The 14,484-nt window shown below is 35.6% G+C and overlaps 1 protein-coding gene across 2 annotated transcripts; it reads right to left on the bottom strand.

The window, feature by feature from the left end:
* Nucleotides 1-7,844: 7,844 nt before the first annotated feature.
* Nucleotides 7,845-12,755, bottom strand: LOC115983577 (putative UPF0481 protein At3g02645). Of its 2 annotated transcripts, none has more exons than XM_031106294.1 (2): nt 12,595-12,755; nt 7,845-9,328 (listed from the first exon to the last, which is right to left on the bottom strand). In XM_031106294.1, exon 2 carries the CDS (start codon nt 9,314-9,316, stop codon nt 7,937-7,939), a length of 1,380 nt encoding a protein of 459 aa, XP_030962154.1. In that variant the 5' UTR covers nt 9,317-9,328; nt 12,595-12,755; the 3' UTR covers nt 7,845-7,936. The 2 variants fall into 2 exon arrangements, with proteins under 2 accessions (XP_030962154.1, XP_030962155.1); XM_031106295.1 differs by lacking the exon at nt 12,595-12,755 and adding an exon at nt 11,305-11,319 and having other exon boundaries at nt 7,845-9,330.
* Nucleotides 12,756-14,484: the final 1,729 nt, after the last annotated feature.

The raw sequence follows: 14,484 nt of genomic DNA, 5'->3' as shown, positions 1-14,484 counted from the left end.
TGGCTGCAAAGTTCTTCAGTTCATCCCAACGATGAAGATCAAGAAGATGCTTGGTTACAAAACCCTACAGTGTACAAACACAGCAATTTCTTCACAAGAATGATGAACTAGGTCAAAACTATGTCTCCGGTCACAAGTTGCTTGAACAAACTTTGCTCAACACTTGTGCAACTTGTGTTCTCTTTGACGGCCCTTAAAATAATCTTTTTATATGTCTAGAGTTGTGGGAAAAGAAAGCTCAAACACATAATCACATATTAGAGTTAAAACAGAATTGAAATTCTGTTTTTTCATAAATCTCGACAAATGCCCATTTGTCGAGCTACTGTCGAGTAGCTGTCAAACCACGGGGCTGGAACAGCTCTTCAAGCTTGATAGATGGCTAGCTGTCGAGCTTTAATAACAGGCACTTTTCAGACTTAAATCTTGAATAGACTTGCATTACTTTAACACTTGATCTTGAAACACAGTTTTTTGAAGTATTAAACATATTCTAAATTTACCCAAATACAAGTAAAGTGTGCTTTGTCAAAAAATAAGCCAATTACATAAAATAGTGACATATGTTCCTAATAAATGAATCACATATGTCCTAACATAAGCTTTAGATAGATAATGACACCACTCCATGGCCATGAGGTTTCTGAAAATGCCTTCAGTTTCGTCGTGTACCTCCAAGTGCGGGACTTCTAAGAATGTTTGAGTATTCACCAAGCACGGAAAGCATTTCAAGAACGGAAAGCATTTCAAGAACGGTAAGCAATGCAAGAGCCATGAGCAAGTGATGCAAGGAAATATTTCTATGAGGTTACTTTTCTTGAATTGTATGTCAAGCAACCTTCTCCCTCCAGCTTTTTTGCATTATGAAGAGTTTCAATAGGTTGTCCAGTAGAAATATCTCATCAAGTCAGTGAAATGTTTTACTTTCTTCTTATCAATGTTTGTTTGTTTGTTTTATTTTTTATTTATTTCTCAAAAGATGGGAAAATGTAATTACGGGCAAGCTTAAGAAAGGAATCACATTTGTTTTGTTCAGACTTGGAAAATTGTACTTAACCCGTCAAGAATAAAAAATAGAAGATGATTTTTAATTAATTAGAAGTCTTTTTGTATATGTTTCCTCAGCAATGGCTTACTTAATATGCAATCATTTTCATCTCCTCTCACATTGCAATATCCATCTTCTTCACTTGCATAACTTTCATCTTCTCCACACGCAGGAGTCCTATTACAGAGCCCATCACTCACAGCAGACCTCAAGAAGTGCTCAATGATAAAAATTGAATCCAATACAACCATTTTCACAAAATCTTCGCTGCTGATATCAAAGATATCTTCATTACAGCAATGAATCTTTAATTCGTTTGCTTTTTTGACACTTGCAATATCCTTGTGGCATGTCCTAGTCCGATAACAGAATTCCCTGAGATATCTTAGTTTTAGCATTTCCATGGCACACAGTTCATACTCCCCGTTGTGAAGAGGGCCTATTGAAATTAGCTTTGGAGTGTAGGCATCTTTGTTTACCTCGCAAAGTTTCTTGGGGACCCTAGATGCCACACTCAGGCCACTGAATTGGCTCCATGACTAGTGGTATGTCAATGGCTACCTCATTGCATCTCATTTCTTTTTCAAATGTATTTAGCCAAGAAATAAATTCTTTTCTAAATGATTCAGTAGGGTTAGCCGCCGTTTTTTCCAATAATAATCAAAGTATACTTTTCCTAGTGGCAGGCAAACAACAATCATAAGCACGAGGATAGAATCTTTAATTACAAAGATAATTTCAATTAAAAACATTTAATGATAATTTACACACATACACGCAGTTACATATGAGATCAAAGTATCAAACCCCATTAAGGATGGAATACCGGGCTACATCCCTGAATGATTAATCTTGTCTTGACTTACACATGACCTGATTTTTTTTTTGGTAAACATCACAAGACTTGATTCACCTGCATCTTATTCTCAAACAGGATGCATGCACACGTGAAAGACGCATTCATTTGCACATCCCTGCCACTTGATAGGTTCTATTATGAACAGGTTCTACTGTGAATGTATGTGTACCAATTAGTTAATATTTAGTGTGTATATATATATATATATTGTTAATGTGTATTAGGGTATGTGGGCTTTAGGTCCACCTTGTTTACTTATATAGCACACTTACTTGTATTGCACAGTTTGCCTCCTATATAAAGGTAATTATGTATATTCTATTACTGGAGAAATACAATACAATTATTCAGTATTTCTAACATGGTATCAAAGCCATTGCTCTAACTTTCTTGTGTCTTGCAGTCTTGTCTTTGTTGGTGTTTTCCGCTGCCTCAACTTCTTCGGTCAGTAAATCTTTTCCGTGCCCTCTCTTGACTGCTCCACTGCCGTCAAAGGTGCTCAAGGTTGAATTCTCACTGCAAGAAGCTCGATCACCGCCACAAAGATCACTTCCTTCGTCGGATCTTCCACAAAGGACCTCCGATTAGGACATAAGACATATCACCGTGTAGATTTTCAACCTATCTACACAACGCCGCCGGAATCATCACCATCTGACCTTCCACGCACCGCCACGCGCTGGTCAAATATCCGGCAGTTTGTTCCACGCGCTTCATGTGCCTTCAGTATTGCTCCAATCATCTCATCGCCGCCATCATCTGAATCATCCTTCTCTGCTCTACATTACCAGAAAAGAATCGGCCTCATCAGACTTCCCACACCCCCTCACGCGCTGCCGTCCTTACTGCTGCTGACGGCATCTATAACGTTACTCTGCCACATCAGCCCTAGTTGACGTCATCGTCCAAGTTGCTACTGACGTCATCTTCTCTTTTGCTGACGTCATCGCCCGTCAGCCTACTGACGTCATCCGTTGACTTTGACCGAGTCTGACCGTTGACTTTTTGGCAGAGTTGACTTTTTTGCAGTTTAGGTGCTCCTTACCCAGTTTTTCGCGTAGATTTCATTTTTGCAGACCGTTTTTGCATATTTTGCTTCTAAATGAAGAATAAGGACAGGTCTTCTTCTTGTTGCAATAATCGTCGCCGATAATTCAGCAACCGTTTTTGCAATTTTTGCAAACATTTTGGCCACAATATTGAGACTTGCTATCATCGTAACAAATTAGTTGTTTCAATTTATACTGCTACTATTGCTACCACTGAGAGTGTCCAACCAATGGCTCCCATCTCTGCACAGTCTAAGTCTTCAAGACACACTTTCACCATTTCCACAGATGACCTTAAAAAATATCATTGCCAATGTCATTCATATGGTTGGTAATGCATCTTATTCCTCTTCTCTCTCAGCTTTATCTGGTATGTCTCATTCCTTTTTGCTTATGGATTCTACTTGTTGCAATCACATGACTTCTCACTCGTCCTTATTTTCTGAACTTAAACCTGCACCACACCCTCTTAATATTCACACAGCAAATGGTTCCACAATGTCTGGTCATAATATAGGTTCCGTTTTGACCTCCAATCTCTCAATTCCTGGTGTCTTTAATGTTCTTAACCTTTCTTACAATTTATTTTCTATGAGACAATTAGCTGAGTTAGGTTATCGCATTATCTTTGATTATTCTGGGTGTATTGTGCAGGATCCAAGGACGGGAGAGGAGCTTGGGATCGGTCCCAGAGTTGGGCATATGTTTCTCATGGACAACCTTCGTTTTCCACTTATTGCTCCTGTTTCTGTTGCTGCAGCTATTGCAGTTTCTTCTACTCCTTCCCTTGCACTTTGGCATGCTCAACTTGGTCACGAATCTTCCTCTCGGGTACAACAGTTGGCTTCTAGAGGTTTGTTAGGTTCAGTGTCTACAGAAAATTTTGATTGTGTTTCATGTCAGTTAGGAAAACAACCAGCTTTGCCTTTCAATACTAGTGAATTAATATCCACTGATATCTTTGACCTTATTCATTCTGATGTTTGGGGTTCTTCCTCTGTCTCTAGTATTGGTGGGTCTCGATATTTTGTTGTCTTTGTTGATGATTACTCTCGCTATAGATGGATTTTTAATATGAAATATCGTTTTGAGTTATTGCAAGTATATTTTAATTTTGCAAAAATAGTTGAAACTCAATTTTCCAAACGTATCAAAATTTTTCGATTTGATAATGCTCTTGAGTATACTCAATATGCTTTCTAAGCTGTGTTGCATTCTTATGGTACTGTTCATCAACTAACTTGTCTAGGCACCTCTCAGCAAAATGGTAGAGCTGAAAGAAAACTTCGTCATATTCTTGACACTGTTCGTGCACTTCTTCTCTCTGCCAAAGTTCCTACTCCTTTTTGGAGCGAAGCTGCTTTTCATGCTGTTCATGCTATTAATCGCATTCCAAGTCCTGTTATTCAAAATCAAACTTCATATGAGCACCATTTTGGGTCCCCTCCAAACTATCACTACCTTCGCTCCTTTGGTTCTGCTTGTTTCATTCTTTTTCAGCCATATGAGCATAACAAACTTAAGCCTTGGTCAAGGCTTTGTTGTTTTCTTGGCTATGACAAAACTCAAAAGAGGTATTGGTGTTATGATCCTGCCTCTCATCGTCTTCGTATCTCCCGCAATGTTGTCTTTTGGGAACATCGCTCATTTGTCGAGCTCTCTCACTTCCGTGCCTCCCTATCTTCCTCCTCTGTTTTAGATCTTTTTTCAGATGAGGCACATATTCCTTCTGTAGCTGCTCCTGATCCTTCTGTAGCTGCTCCTGATCCTCCTATAGTTGCTCCTGATTCTCCTATAGATTTCTCTGTCCAACCACCAGATACCTTTAATCACTTTCCTAGTTTACCCTTTAATGAACAGGTGGAAGATGCACAGGCTGAAGACGAGTTACCCAACCCTGAGCTTGGGTCCCCTACTCCTGCTCCGCCTGAAGATCTTGCACAAGACATTCCACCTCGTCACTCAACTCGGGTAAGATCTATTCCTTGTCACTCAACTTGGGATTTGGTGACTCTCCCTCCTGGGAAATCTGTGGTTGGTTGTAAGTGGATCTACAAGATTAAGACTCGTTTTGATGGGTCCATTGAGCGCTACAAAACTCGTCTTGTTGTAAAAAGTTTTACACAGGAGTATGGGATTGATTATGAAGAGACCTTTGCTTCGGTTGCTCGTATCTCATCTGTTTGTGCCCTCTTAGCTGTTGCTGCTGCTAGTAAATGAGACATTTTTTCAGATGGATGTCAAAAATGCATTCCTTAATGGGGATTTAAGTGAAGAAGTTTATATGCAACTTCCTCCTGGTCTCTCTATTGAATCAAACAAGATTTGTCACCTTTGGCGTGCACTTTATGGCCTTAAACAAGCTCCATGAGCTTGGTTTGTCAAATTTAGCTCTACCATCTTTCGCTTGGGTTACATGGCCAGTCATTATGATTCTGCCTTATTTCTTTGTCTCACTGACAAAGACACTATTTTACTTCTCCTATATGTGGATGATATGATTATAACTGGTGATGGCCTCAATGGCATTCAAGAACTCAAGGATTTTCTCAGTCAGCAGTTTGAGATGAAAATCTTGGACATTTCAACTATTTCTTAGGTCTTGAAATCACTCATTCTACAGATGGACTTTATATTACTCAAACCAAGTTTGCCTCTAAACTCTTGTCTCAAGCTGGACTCACTGATAGCAAGACTGTTGACACTCCAGTTGAGATTAATGTGCATCTGACTCTGTCAGGGGAGAAACCATTGTCTAATCCCTCTCTTTACAGATGCTTGGTTGATAGCCTAGTTTATCTCACTGTCACTCGTCCAGGCATTTCCTATGCTGTTCACCAAGTGAGCTAGTATCTATCTGCTCCACGATTGACTCACTATGCTGCTGTTCTGTGCATTCTTCGATACATAAAGGGGCACTCTCTTTCATGGTCTTTTCTACTTTGCTTAGTCTCCTCTTGTTCTCTGTGCATTTTCTGATGCTAATTGGGCAGGAGATCCCACTGATCGCAGGTCGACCACTAGTTATTACTTTCTTCTTGGTTCTTCTCTGATTTCTTGGCGAAGTAAGAAACAAACTCATGTGGCCCGCTCCAGTACTGAAGCAGAATATCGTGCTCTTACTGATACCACATCTGAGCTCCTTTGGCTACGGTGGCTTCTCAAAGACTTAGGTGTGTCCACATCCTCTGCTACTCCTCTTTATTGTGACAACCAGAGTGCCATTCATATTGCTCACAATGATGTCTTCCATGAACGGACTAAACACATCGAGATCAATTGTCATTTTATCCGTTATCATCTTGTCCATGGTGCTCTCAAGCTTATCTCAGTCTCCTTTAAAGATCAACTTGCAGATATTTTCACCAAGTCACATCCTAAAGGACGTCTTTGTACTTTGATTGACAACCTCAAGTTGGTCTCACATCCATCTTGAGTTTGAGGGGGGCTGTTAATGTGTATTAGGGTATGTGGGTTTTAGACCCACCTTGTTTACTTGTATAGCACACTTACTTGTATTGCATACTCTGCCTCCTATATAAAAGCAATTATGTATATTCTATTACTGAAGAAATACAATACAATTATTCAGTATTTCTAATACACATATATATATATATATATATATATTATGGAAGTAATTACTAATTAGGTACTCAATCCACCTTCCCATCCTCCACTAATTAAATATATATTTTTAAATTGGTACTTTAAGTCAAAGAAATTTTTTTAATATTCGATTGATTGCGACAGCAATTGACATCTTTGTTCAAGGGGTTGATAAAATTAATAGTCCTTAGTAAAAGTTTGCACCTAGGAAAACATAAAGAGAAAAATAAATAAGCACCTACAATAACTTAAGGAAGTCATACATGGATAGCTTGATCAATGACATAAGGCTGTAGCTTTCCAGCTCAACAGTGTCTACATAATTAGAGACCTTCTGATCAAGACGTTCTAGGGCAATCCCAAAACTTTGTTGAAGGGTCAAAAAAGACGATACAAGGTTGATTAGACAACATCCTTATCCTTATCTAGATGAGCTAAAGGAATGGACGAAATAAAAGGATAAGGCATCAGGATTTAGCTATTTTTTTAATTTTAAATATTTTATATATATATATATATATATATACATTTGTTTATAACTCGTTCTTGCTTTTTGAGATACAAAATTGCTTATATAGTTTTTCTACTTAGGTTTTAACAATATCTCTTTTACAAGTTGTTAAGAAAATTGATTTTCAATGATTATTTGATATATTCATTCTAACTCACAACAATTTTAAAAATGAAAAAAAAAAAAAAATTTAGAATTTCAATTATGTTAGATTTCTACTAGCTCAATATTTGTGAAACCTTCATAAAACCTACGTATATTTTTTTTTTCTTTTAAAAAAATTATTACATTTTTTGGATTGTTAGTATAATTTTGGGAGCTTAATTTTGTTTGTTTGATAGAGACTTGAAACCTCCAAAAAAAAAAAAAAAAATTAGGATAAATGGAAGACCCAGGTCTTGAGCCGGGGACCAATAGGGATTGCCAAACTTTAGGTTTGAATTCTTGGGGGACCTCAACTAGCCTTCCACTTCTTCCTAAGGAATGGAAGTGAATCATTGGTTTGAGGGTTAACTCATCCTATTTAATCTTCTTGGACATTCCTAAGGAGGGGAAGTGGATCTGAGGTTGCTAACGATGTTCTCTGACCTAACAGCAGCAGAATGCAATTGTTGGTGTAAAATGTAATACAATCTGATGTTAAAGTGAAAAGAAAGGATACAACTTTACTTTACGGAAAATAAGAACTCTAGATAGATGCTGAAACAACGTTTGGACTTTGGAGAATCCAAAAGGTAAAGTACAAAGTAGAACTTTTTAGAAAGGAAATAATAACACAAACAAAATTTATTGACAATTTCAAAATCAACACTTGCAATGCCAAACTTCCAACTTATATGATAATATTTCATAAACAAAACTTAAATATGCCTGAACACAAAAGGCCTAAGGAAATTCATGACAGTCACCAAAAGGACTATGACCCCAACAACAGTTACCGTCCCTCTCAAAATATCCCGAAAATAAACAGTTTTCAAGGATTCCATATTTTTATTCCACCAGTTGCGGTAGTACTTATTAAGATCTTCAGCAACATCATGGTAATAGGATTTTTCTTCCACAATTTCTTGGCCAAGTTTGTTAACCATGTCGGCAACTGCTTTATTGCTACCTAATGAGTTAACAATAATCCCCTCCTCAACCAGCAACTCCACGTCATCTTTACTATTGATAAGAAAATCCAATAGCAAGATATAATTGCATATGTAAGCTTCTTTTGGATAATGACACTGCTCAAGAGCCATGAGATTTCGAAAAAGGTCTTCAGTTTTGTTATCTACCACAAAGTGTGGGATTAGCAAGCGAGTTTGCATACTCTCCAGGAAAGGAATTTTTTTCAAGCATGGTAAGCAATGCAAGAGCCATGAACAATTGAAACATGGAAATATTTCCAACAATTTATTACCTTTCTGGATTTCTACGTGAAGTAAGTGTCTATTTTTTTCTTCTCCTTCCCTATTTCGGAATATAAATCCTGCCATTTCTCCTTTCCTATTTTGGAATATCAATCCTGCCATATCCAGCTTTGTTGCACTATGTCGATGTACAATAGGATTTCCAGGTTTTTGGTTAGGTGGGAGGAAGAAATTTCTCTGCAAATCAGTGAAATGTTTTACTACCTTCTCAAAGCGTATCTCCTTGCTAGAAAAGAAGTAATTACAGGCAAGTTCAAGAAAAGTAGGATTGCTTGTATAATGTTGATATAACTTGTCAAGAATAAAAAATGGAAGCTGATTCTCAAGTAATATCAAGTCTTGCATTATGCCATCCTTTAGCCATGATTTGCTTAATATGTAATCATTTTCATCTTCTTCTCTATAACTCCTCATGAAGAGCTCAATGATAAAGATAGAATCCAGTAGAACCATTTTCACGAAATTTTCATTTTCGATGCATTGAGAAATCTCTGGTGCGTAACAGTTGCAGATCTTATCTTTGTTTTTTTCAATGATGCATGCAAACTCCTTCTGGCCTTTACAAGTCCGAGAAAAGAACGCCTTGAAATAACGCTCTTTTACCATTTGCATGTCCTTAAATTCGCCGTTGTTGTGATGAACAGGGCCTATTGAAATTAGCTTTGGAGTGTAGGGTTGTTCCTTTACCTTGCTAAGTCTTTTGGGGACCTTGTAGATGCAACACTCGGGGGCCCACTTAGGGTCCCTGACGTCTGTAACGTCAATGATAGTATCTTCGCGTTGAAGTACTTTTTCTTGTGAAGTATCAGTTGCACCGGTAGCCATGGCCAACTTTTCCTAGTGACAAACAATAATCATCAGCATCAGAATACAATCACCGACTCCAAAACTTATTCCATGAGGCACCATTTGCAGCCATTTTGAAATCAACACGAATAGGATTTTGTTTTCTAGATCTAATAGTCTAGAGAGTGTCAACCGTCGAGTAATTTAAAAATCTTATATAATTTCTAAAAGCAAAAGTTGGAAAATTTAATTAATAATTAACTCAAATTATATTATAATTGCACTTCAATTTTATGTCAAGTGTCATTATGATTATTTCATTATTTAATTGTCTCAATTATGTTTACATGCAAATTCATGTATTCTAAACTTTAGAAAGCATATATCTTTATTGATGATAACATTCTCTTTTTCCATGCCACCCTGGACGAGGTGGAAAATATATGAGATTCTATAGGGCTATGAAGAAGCATTGGACCAGAAGATGAATAGACAAAACTTCGATATTCTTAAGCAGGAACATGTAGAGGGACATCTAGGAGAAAATACAAGCTGAGTTTGGCATCAAAGGAAGTAAAATCCTAGGCAAATACTTGGGCTTACCCGCACTCATTTGCCACTCAAAAACTGAATTCTTTTTGAAAATAAAAAAGCCAATTTGAAAAAGTTAAGGAATGGAAAGAGAATTTGCTATCACATACGCGATAGAATATACTCATCAAAGCCATAGGTCAAGCGGTCCCTCTCTAAATATGTCATGAGCTGTCTCAATCACTCTTAATTCTTTATGACCAGATGGTAATCAAAAAGGTTTTGTGGGTTAGAAGTAGGGTGAGAGGCAGATTCATTGGGCAAAATTGAGTACATAATGTATCTCAAAATGGAGAGGTAGAATTGGGTTTAAGGACTTATAAGCTTTGAACTCAACATTCATGCTTTGTAAATGTTAAATTACTCATTATTCCAAAAGTTTAAGCTATTGAAATATAATAAATTTATTAATTTAACCACATACTTCTAATACTTTCCCTCACATGTGGATTCAAACCCTCTTTTAATTAGTGAGGCCCAACATATGAGATTTTAAATTGGAAGTAGCTAGAGTGGATGAGACATGATTTGAACATAGAATCTCTTGTTTTGATACCATATTAAATAACTAATTTCCCAATAAGTTAGGGCATTTTTGTTAATGGTTTTCAAATATTGTTGTTCAAAATGATGTGAAAATTATGATTTAAAAAGTGTTGTGAAAACACGTGTTAATAATACTTATAATTAAAAAAAAAAAGTGTTTTGTATCATATTTCATACAACATATTTTAAAATGTAAAAAACCATAATTGTGTGTTTGGTATGGATATGTTTAAAAAAAGAAGAAGATATTTTCTGACATGAATAGTAAAATAAATATTTATTTATTCTCACTGACAACACAGACCCTCCTTGCTCATCAAAGAGACCCTGTTCATCCTATCTCCCTCTTTTCTCTTCCAAACTTAACACAACTATACCACATATCAAATTAACACAATCCACAACACAGCAGCAATGAAAGAAGACTGTGTGCAAGAGAAAAAAAAAAATGAAAAAAAAAAAAAAAAAAAAAAAAAAAAAACAGAGAAGAAGTAGAGAGCGTGCAGGGGAGAAAGAGACAAAAATAAATAAATAAATAAATAAATAAAAGAAAGAAGAAGAGGAAGAAAGAAGAATAACAAAGTGAGGAGAGAGAAAAAAGAAGAGTCATGCCAGACAGAGAAATAAGGAAAGAAAATTATGTTGTCTTGTCACTTTAGTAGGTCCCATGAATTTTTAATTATTTACAACAATGTCATTAAGCAACGTTGTTTGGTACTTGAAAACTGATATGAGGAGCTTTCTAAATTCAGTATTTAAACACTCTAAAATAAGTAACGTAACTTAAATACTCTAAAAATATAATCCTACCAAACATGTTATTTAAACATCTGTATCAAACACGTTCTTAAGCTTTTGGGACATGTGACTTCTTTAAAACACCCGTATGTTACTACACCAAGCTCTCAAGGCTAGGTACTTTGCATTATGCTAGGGGGAGAAGACAACTGACTACCAACACCCACAACCTACAGAGTTGCTCATAACAAAAGTTTTGTAAATTAATTGGCACTTCTCCATGCACAAAGTGCTTGGGGGTTTAGGTAGGAAATTGTTCGAGCTGCAGGATTAGTAGTAAATTGCAATTACCTAAAAAAAAAAATTGTCACGGTAGCTTTTTCTAGTGATGAAATCCTTATACCACATAAGGCAGAAACAATACTTAATACATCATAAACTCAAGATTTTCATGTCTATAATTAATTGTAAATAGTTTAAGAAATTATGTATATAATTTTAAATATATGTTTTTAACTCAAAATTGAGGTTAGATATTTACAGGTCGGGTTGGGTCGGGTCAACAAATTTTTACCCGTTTTGTCATGTCTATATGCTACTCGCCCTCACATGATGGGGAAAAATTTTTTTTTTGAACTCTATTTTTTTCAACATAAAATATTTTCCATTCAAAAATATTTTCAATTGAAAATGTATTTTATGAAACTTCTTATTTTCTAGTATTAGGTTGCATTCTTAAGAATGCTCATCAAAATATTTTCCGAAGCTTGACTTCTATAGAAAGCCACCGTGGAAAAGGACATTAATATTACTACAAATCCAGTTTAAATGAAATACCTTAATAGGTGAGGTGGGAGGTGAGTGGAGAGGAGAGGGATCGTCGAAAAAGTAGAGACACTAATAGCAACTGACTGCCTGCCAGAGTGGGGAGGGCTTTTGGGCTGGTTGGGGGAGGGAGTGGTTTGGACAAATTTTCTTGATAATTCAAAAATCTTTTTGGTTTTTGTCAAATTAAGTTGATATTTGGAGTTTCTATATAATTCTTATCTAGTATTTTTCCTTCATGCTCATATATTATATTGAAGTGACTGAACTAATCTACATTCCAACGAGAAAAAAAAATGCATCTACTGAAACTTTTTTTTTTTTTTTTTTTGAGATTAGCGTCTCCTAATACTTGTTAGAGGAAGTTAATTAGTTGAGTGAAAAAACCACATTAGAAAGTATAAACTATAAAATATAATTAACCACCTTAAAATGTATATTTTTTAATTAAAATTTTTAAATATGAACTCAATTAAATTACTAAATTATAAAAAATAAGAAATAAACTAGATTATCAGTTTTTGGCGAACTTTATATTGTAGAACAAAATTAAAGTGAAACGATGTACTAAAGAACCATGCAAATTCTATTTAAACAGAAAGGATGGAGAAAAGAACCTGCAAATTGTAGTTGAAAGAAAAAGCTAGCACAATATGATAGAGATCATGTCCAACGAAGCAAGGCTAATACTATTTGAGTCTCTCACTTCTCACTCATAGCTTAAACTCACTCATCTAAGAAACAATCTTCTACTTCTGTACACTTCATAGCCATTCTCAAAACCTTCTTGCCCTCATATTTATTGAGTGAAACCCCCAACCCTTATTTTCTCTACGTCATAACCATTGTTATTAATACTGTTTCGGACCCCATTTCGGTTTGTCTAGTGGAATGGAATATTTCGGTACCGGCCGATTTCGGCGTACCGTTTCAGGGTGTTTCGGAGTTCTTAAAAAATAATTTATATATATTCTTGTAGAACATAAAATTGTCAATTCAAATAAATAAATAACTAAATATCAAATAATACAAATCATTTAGTCTTAACTCTTAAGTCTTAAACATCAATAACTTGAAATATAACATCAATTTAACATCACACAATAAGAAGATTACAAGACAATAACTAAATATCAAATAATACAAGATTTACTCCTCTTGCTCATCATCATCCATGAGAGAATGATCAAATTCATCATCAAAAGAACTCCCAAAAGAACTCCTAAATATAACTTAAAAAAAAAAAAAAAAAGTTAATAACAGGCCAAACCCGGTACTAGCCGAAATTTGCATCTCAGCCGGAATTGGCCGGAATGGATTGAAACGGCCCGAAATTTGACCCGAGGTGGAACGAGGGGTATTCCGATACTAGTTTGCATACCGGTACAAAAAATTTCGGCCATTCCGACCGAAACGGAACGGAATTAATAACAATGGTCATAACCACGACGTCTTTTTTGACAAACATACAATTATCGCATTTACTTGTCATTAATTTGTGCACTATTAATTTGTACATTATTAAGGTTGTTACTATTCAGCTTCGCAAGTTGGCCGGTGAAAACAAACAATGGAGGGCCACACCCCATGAATGATTAACGTTGTCTTGACTTGTTTTTAGTCTTTGTGACAAGAGAAATATGATCCACACAGACATGACCTGATTTTTTTTTTAGTAAACATCACATGACCTTATTCACTTACGTCTTAATCACACAGAATGGTAGCTAGAAGCAGGACCCGGGTGTGACCTACAAGAGAAATATACATGTTGCATTAGGGGTGTGCGCAGTTCGGTAAGGGAGGTTTTTTTTCAAATTTATTAGCGAACCGATAGAGATCAGTTTTTTTATAATTGGAACCGGTGCACACCGCTTACGGTCGGTTTTCCGACCTATAGCGGTGCAGTTTAGTCGGTTTGGTCGGTTTGAAATATTAAAAAAAAAAAAACTGTTTTTTTTAATAATAAAAAAATTGGACTTTCAAGCCCAATATCAATATATCAACCTATTCAAGATTTCAGGTAAATACAAACTTTTTTTTTTTTTAATTAATTTAGAAAGCCATCAAAAATCTAGTCTCACACAAACCAAAAGCAAAAGAAAAGTCCAATTAAACAAAAAAAGGTAAAAATGCCAAATAATATTTTTCTACATCCAGCCAACACCCAAAAGCATATTCCAACTCATACTTATACCATAATTACTCATTACTCAATCAGACACTAACAGTATACATTACTCAATCTCAATATATATCAACTCAATAGAGAGGCAGAACCTAAACAACTAAAATCAGAATGTAATGCAAATAATATTAATATCGACTTCCATGTAAAAATAAATAAATCAATAATTTTTTTGACCAAAGAAATGCTTTACAATGAACATATATCATAACAAATAAACAAAAGCCAATGCCTAATAGGTAGTATGGCAGTACCACAGTAGTTTCACTGAGTAGCTCAAAATCCCCAAGTCAAAAAATATAAAAATAAAAATACAAAA

Source organism: Quercus lobata, chromosome 4 (assembly GCF_001633185.2).
Source record: "Quercus lobata isolate SW786 chromosome 4, ValleyOak3.0 Primary Assembly, whole genome shotgun sequence".
Lineage (NCBI taxonomy): Eukaryota > Viridiplantae > Streptophyta > Magnoliopsida > Fagales > Fagaceae > Quercus > Quercus lobata.
Note: the sequence above shows the minus strand (reverse complement) of the source record. Positions and strands in the feature narration are given on the sequence as shown.

Coding starts and splice junctions, on each gene's coding strand:
- LOC115983577 (XM_031106294.1), bottom strand. CDS start 9,316: ATGGCTACCGGTGCAACTGATACTTCACAAGAAAAAGTACTTCAACGC.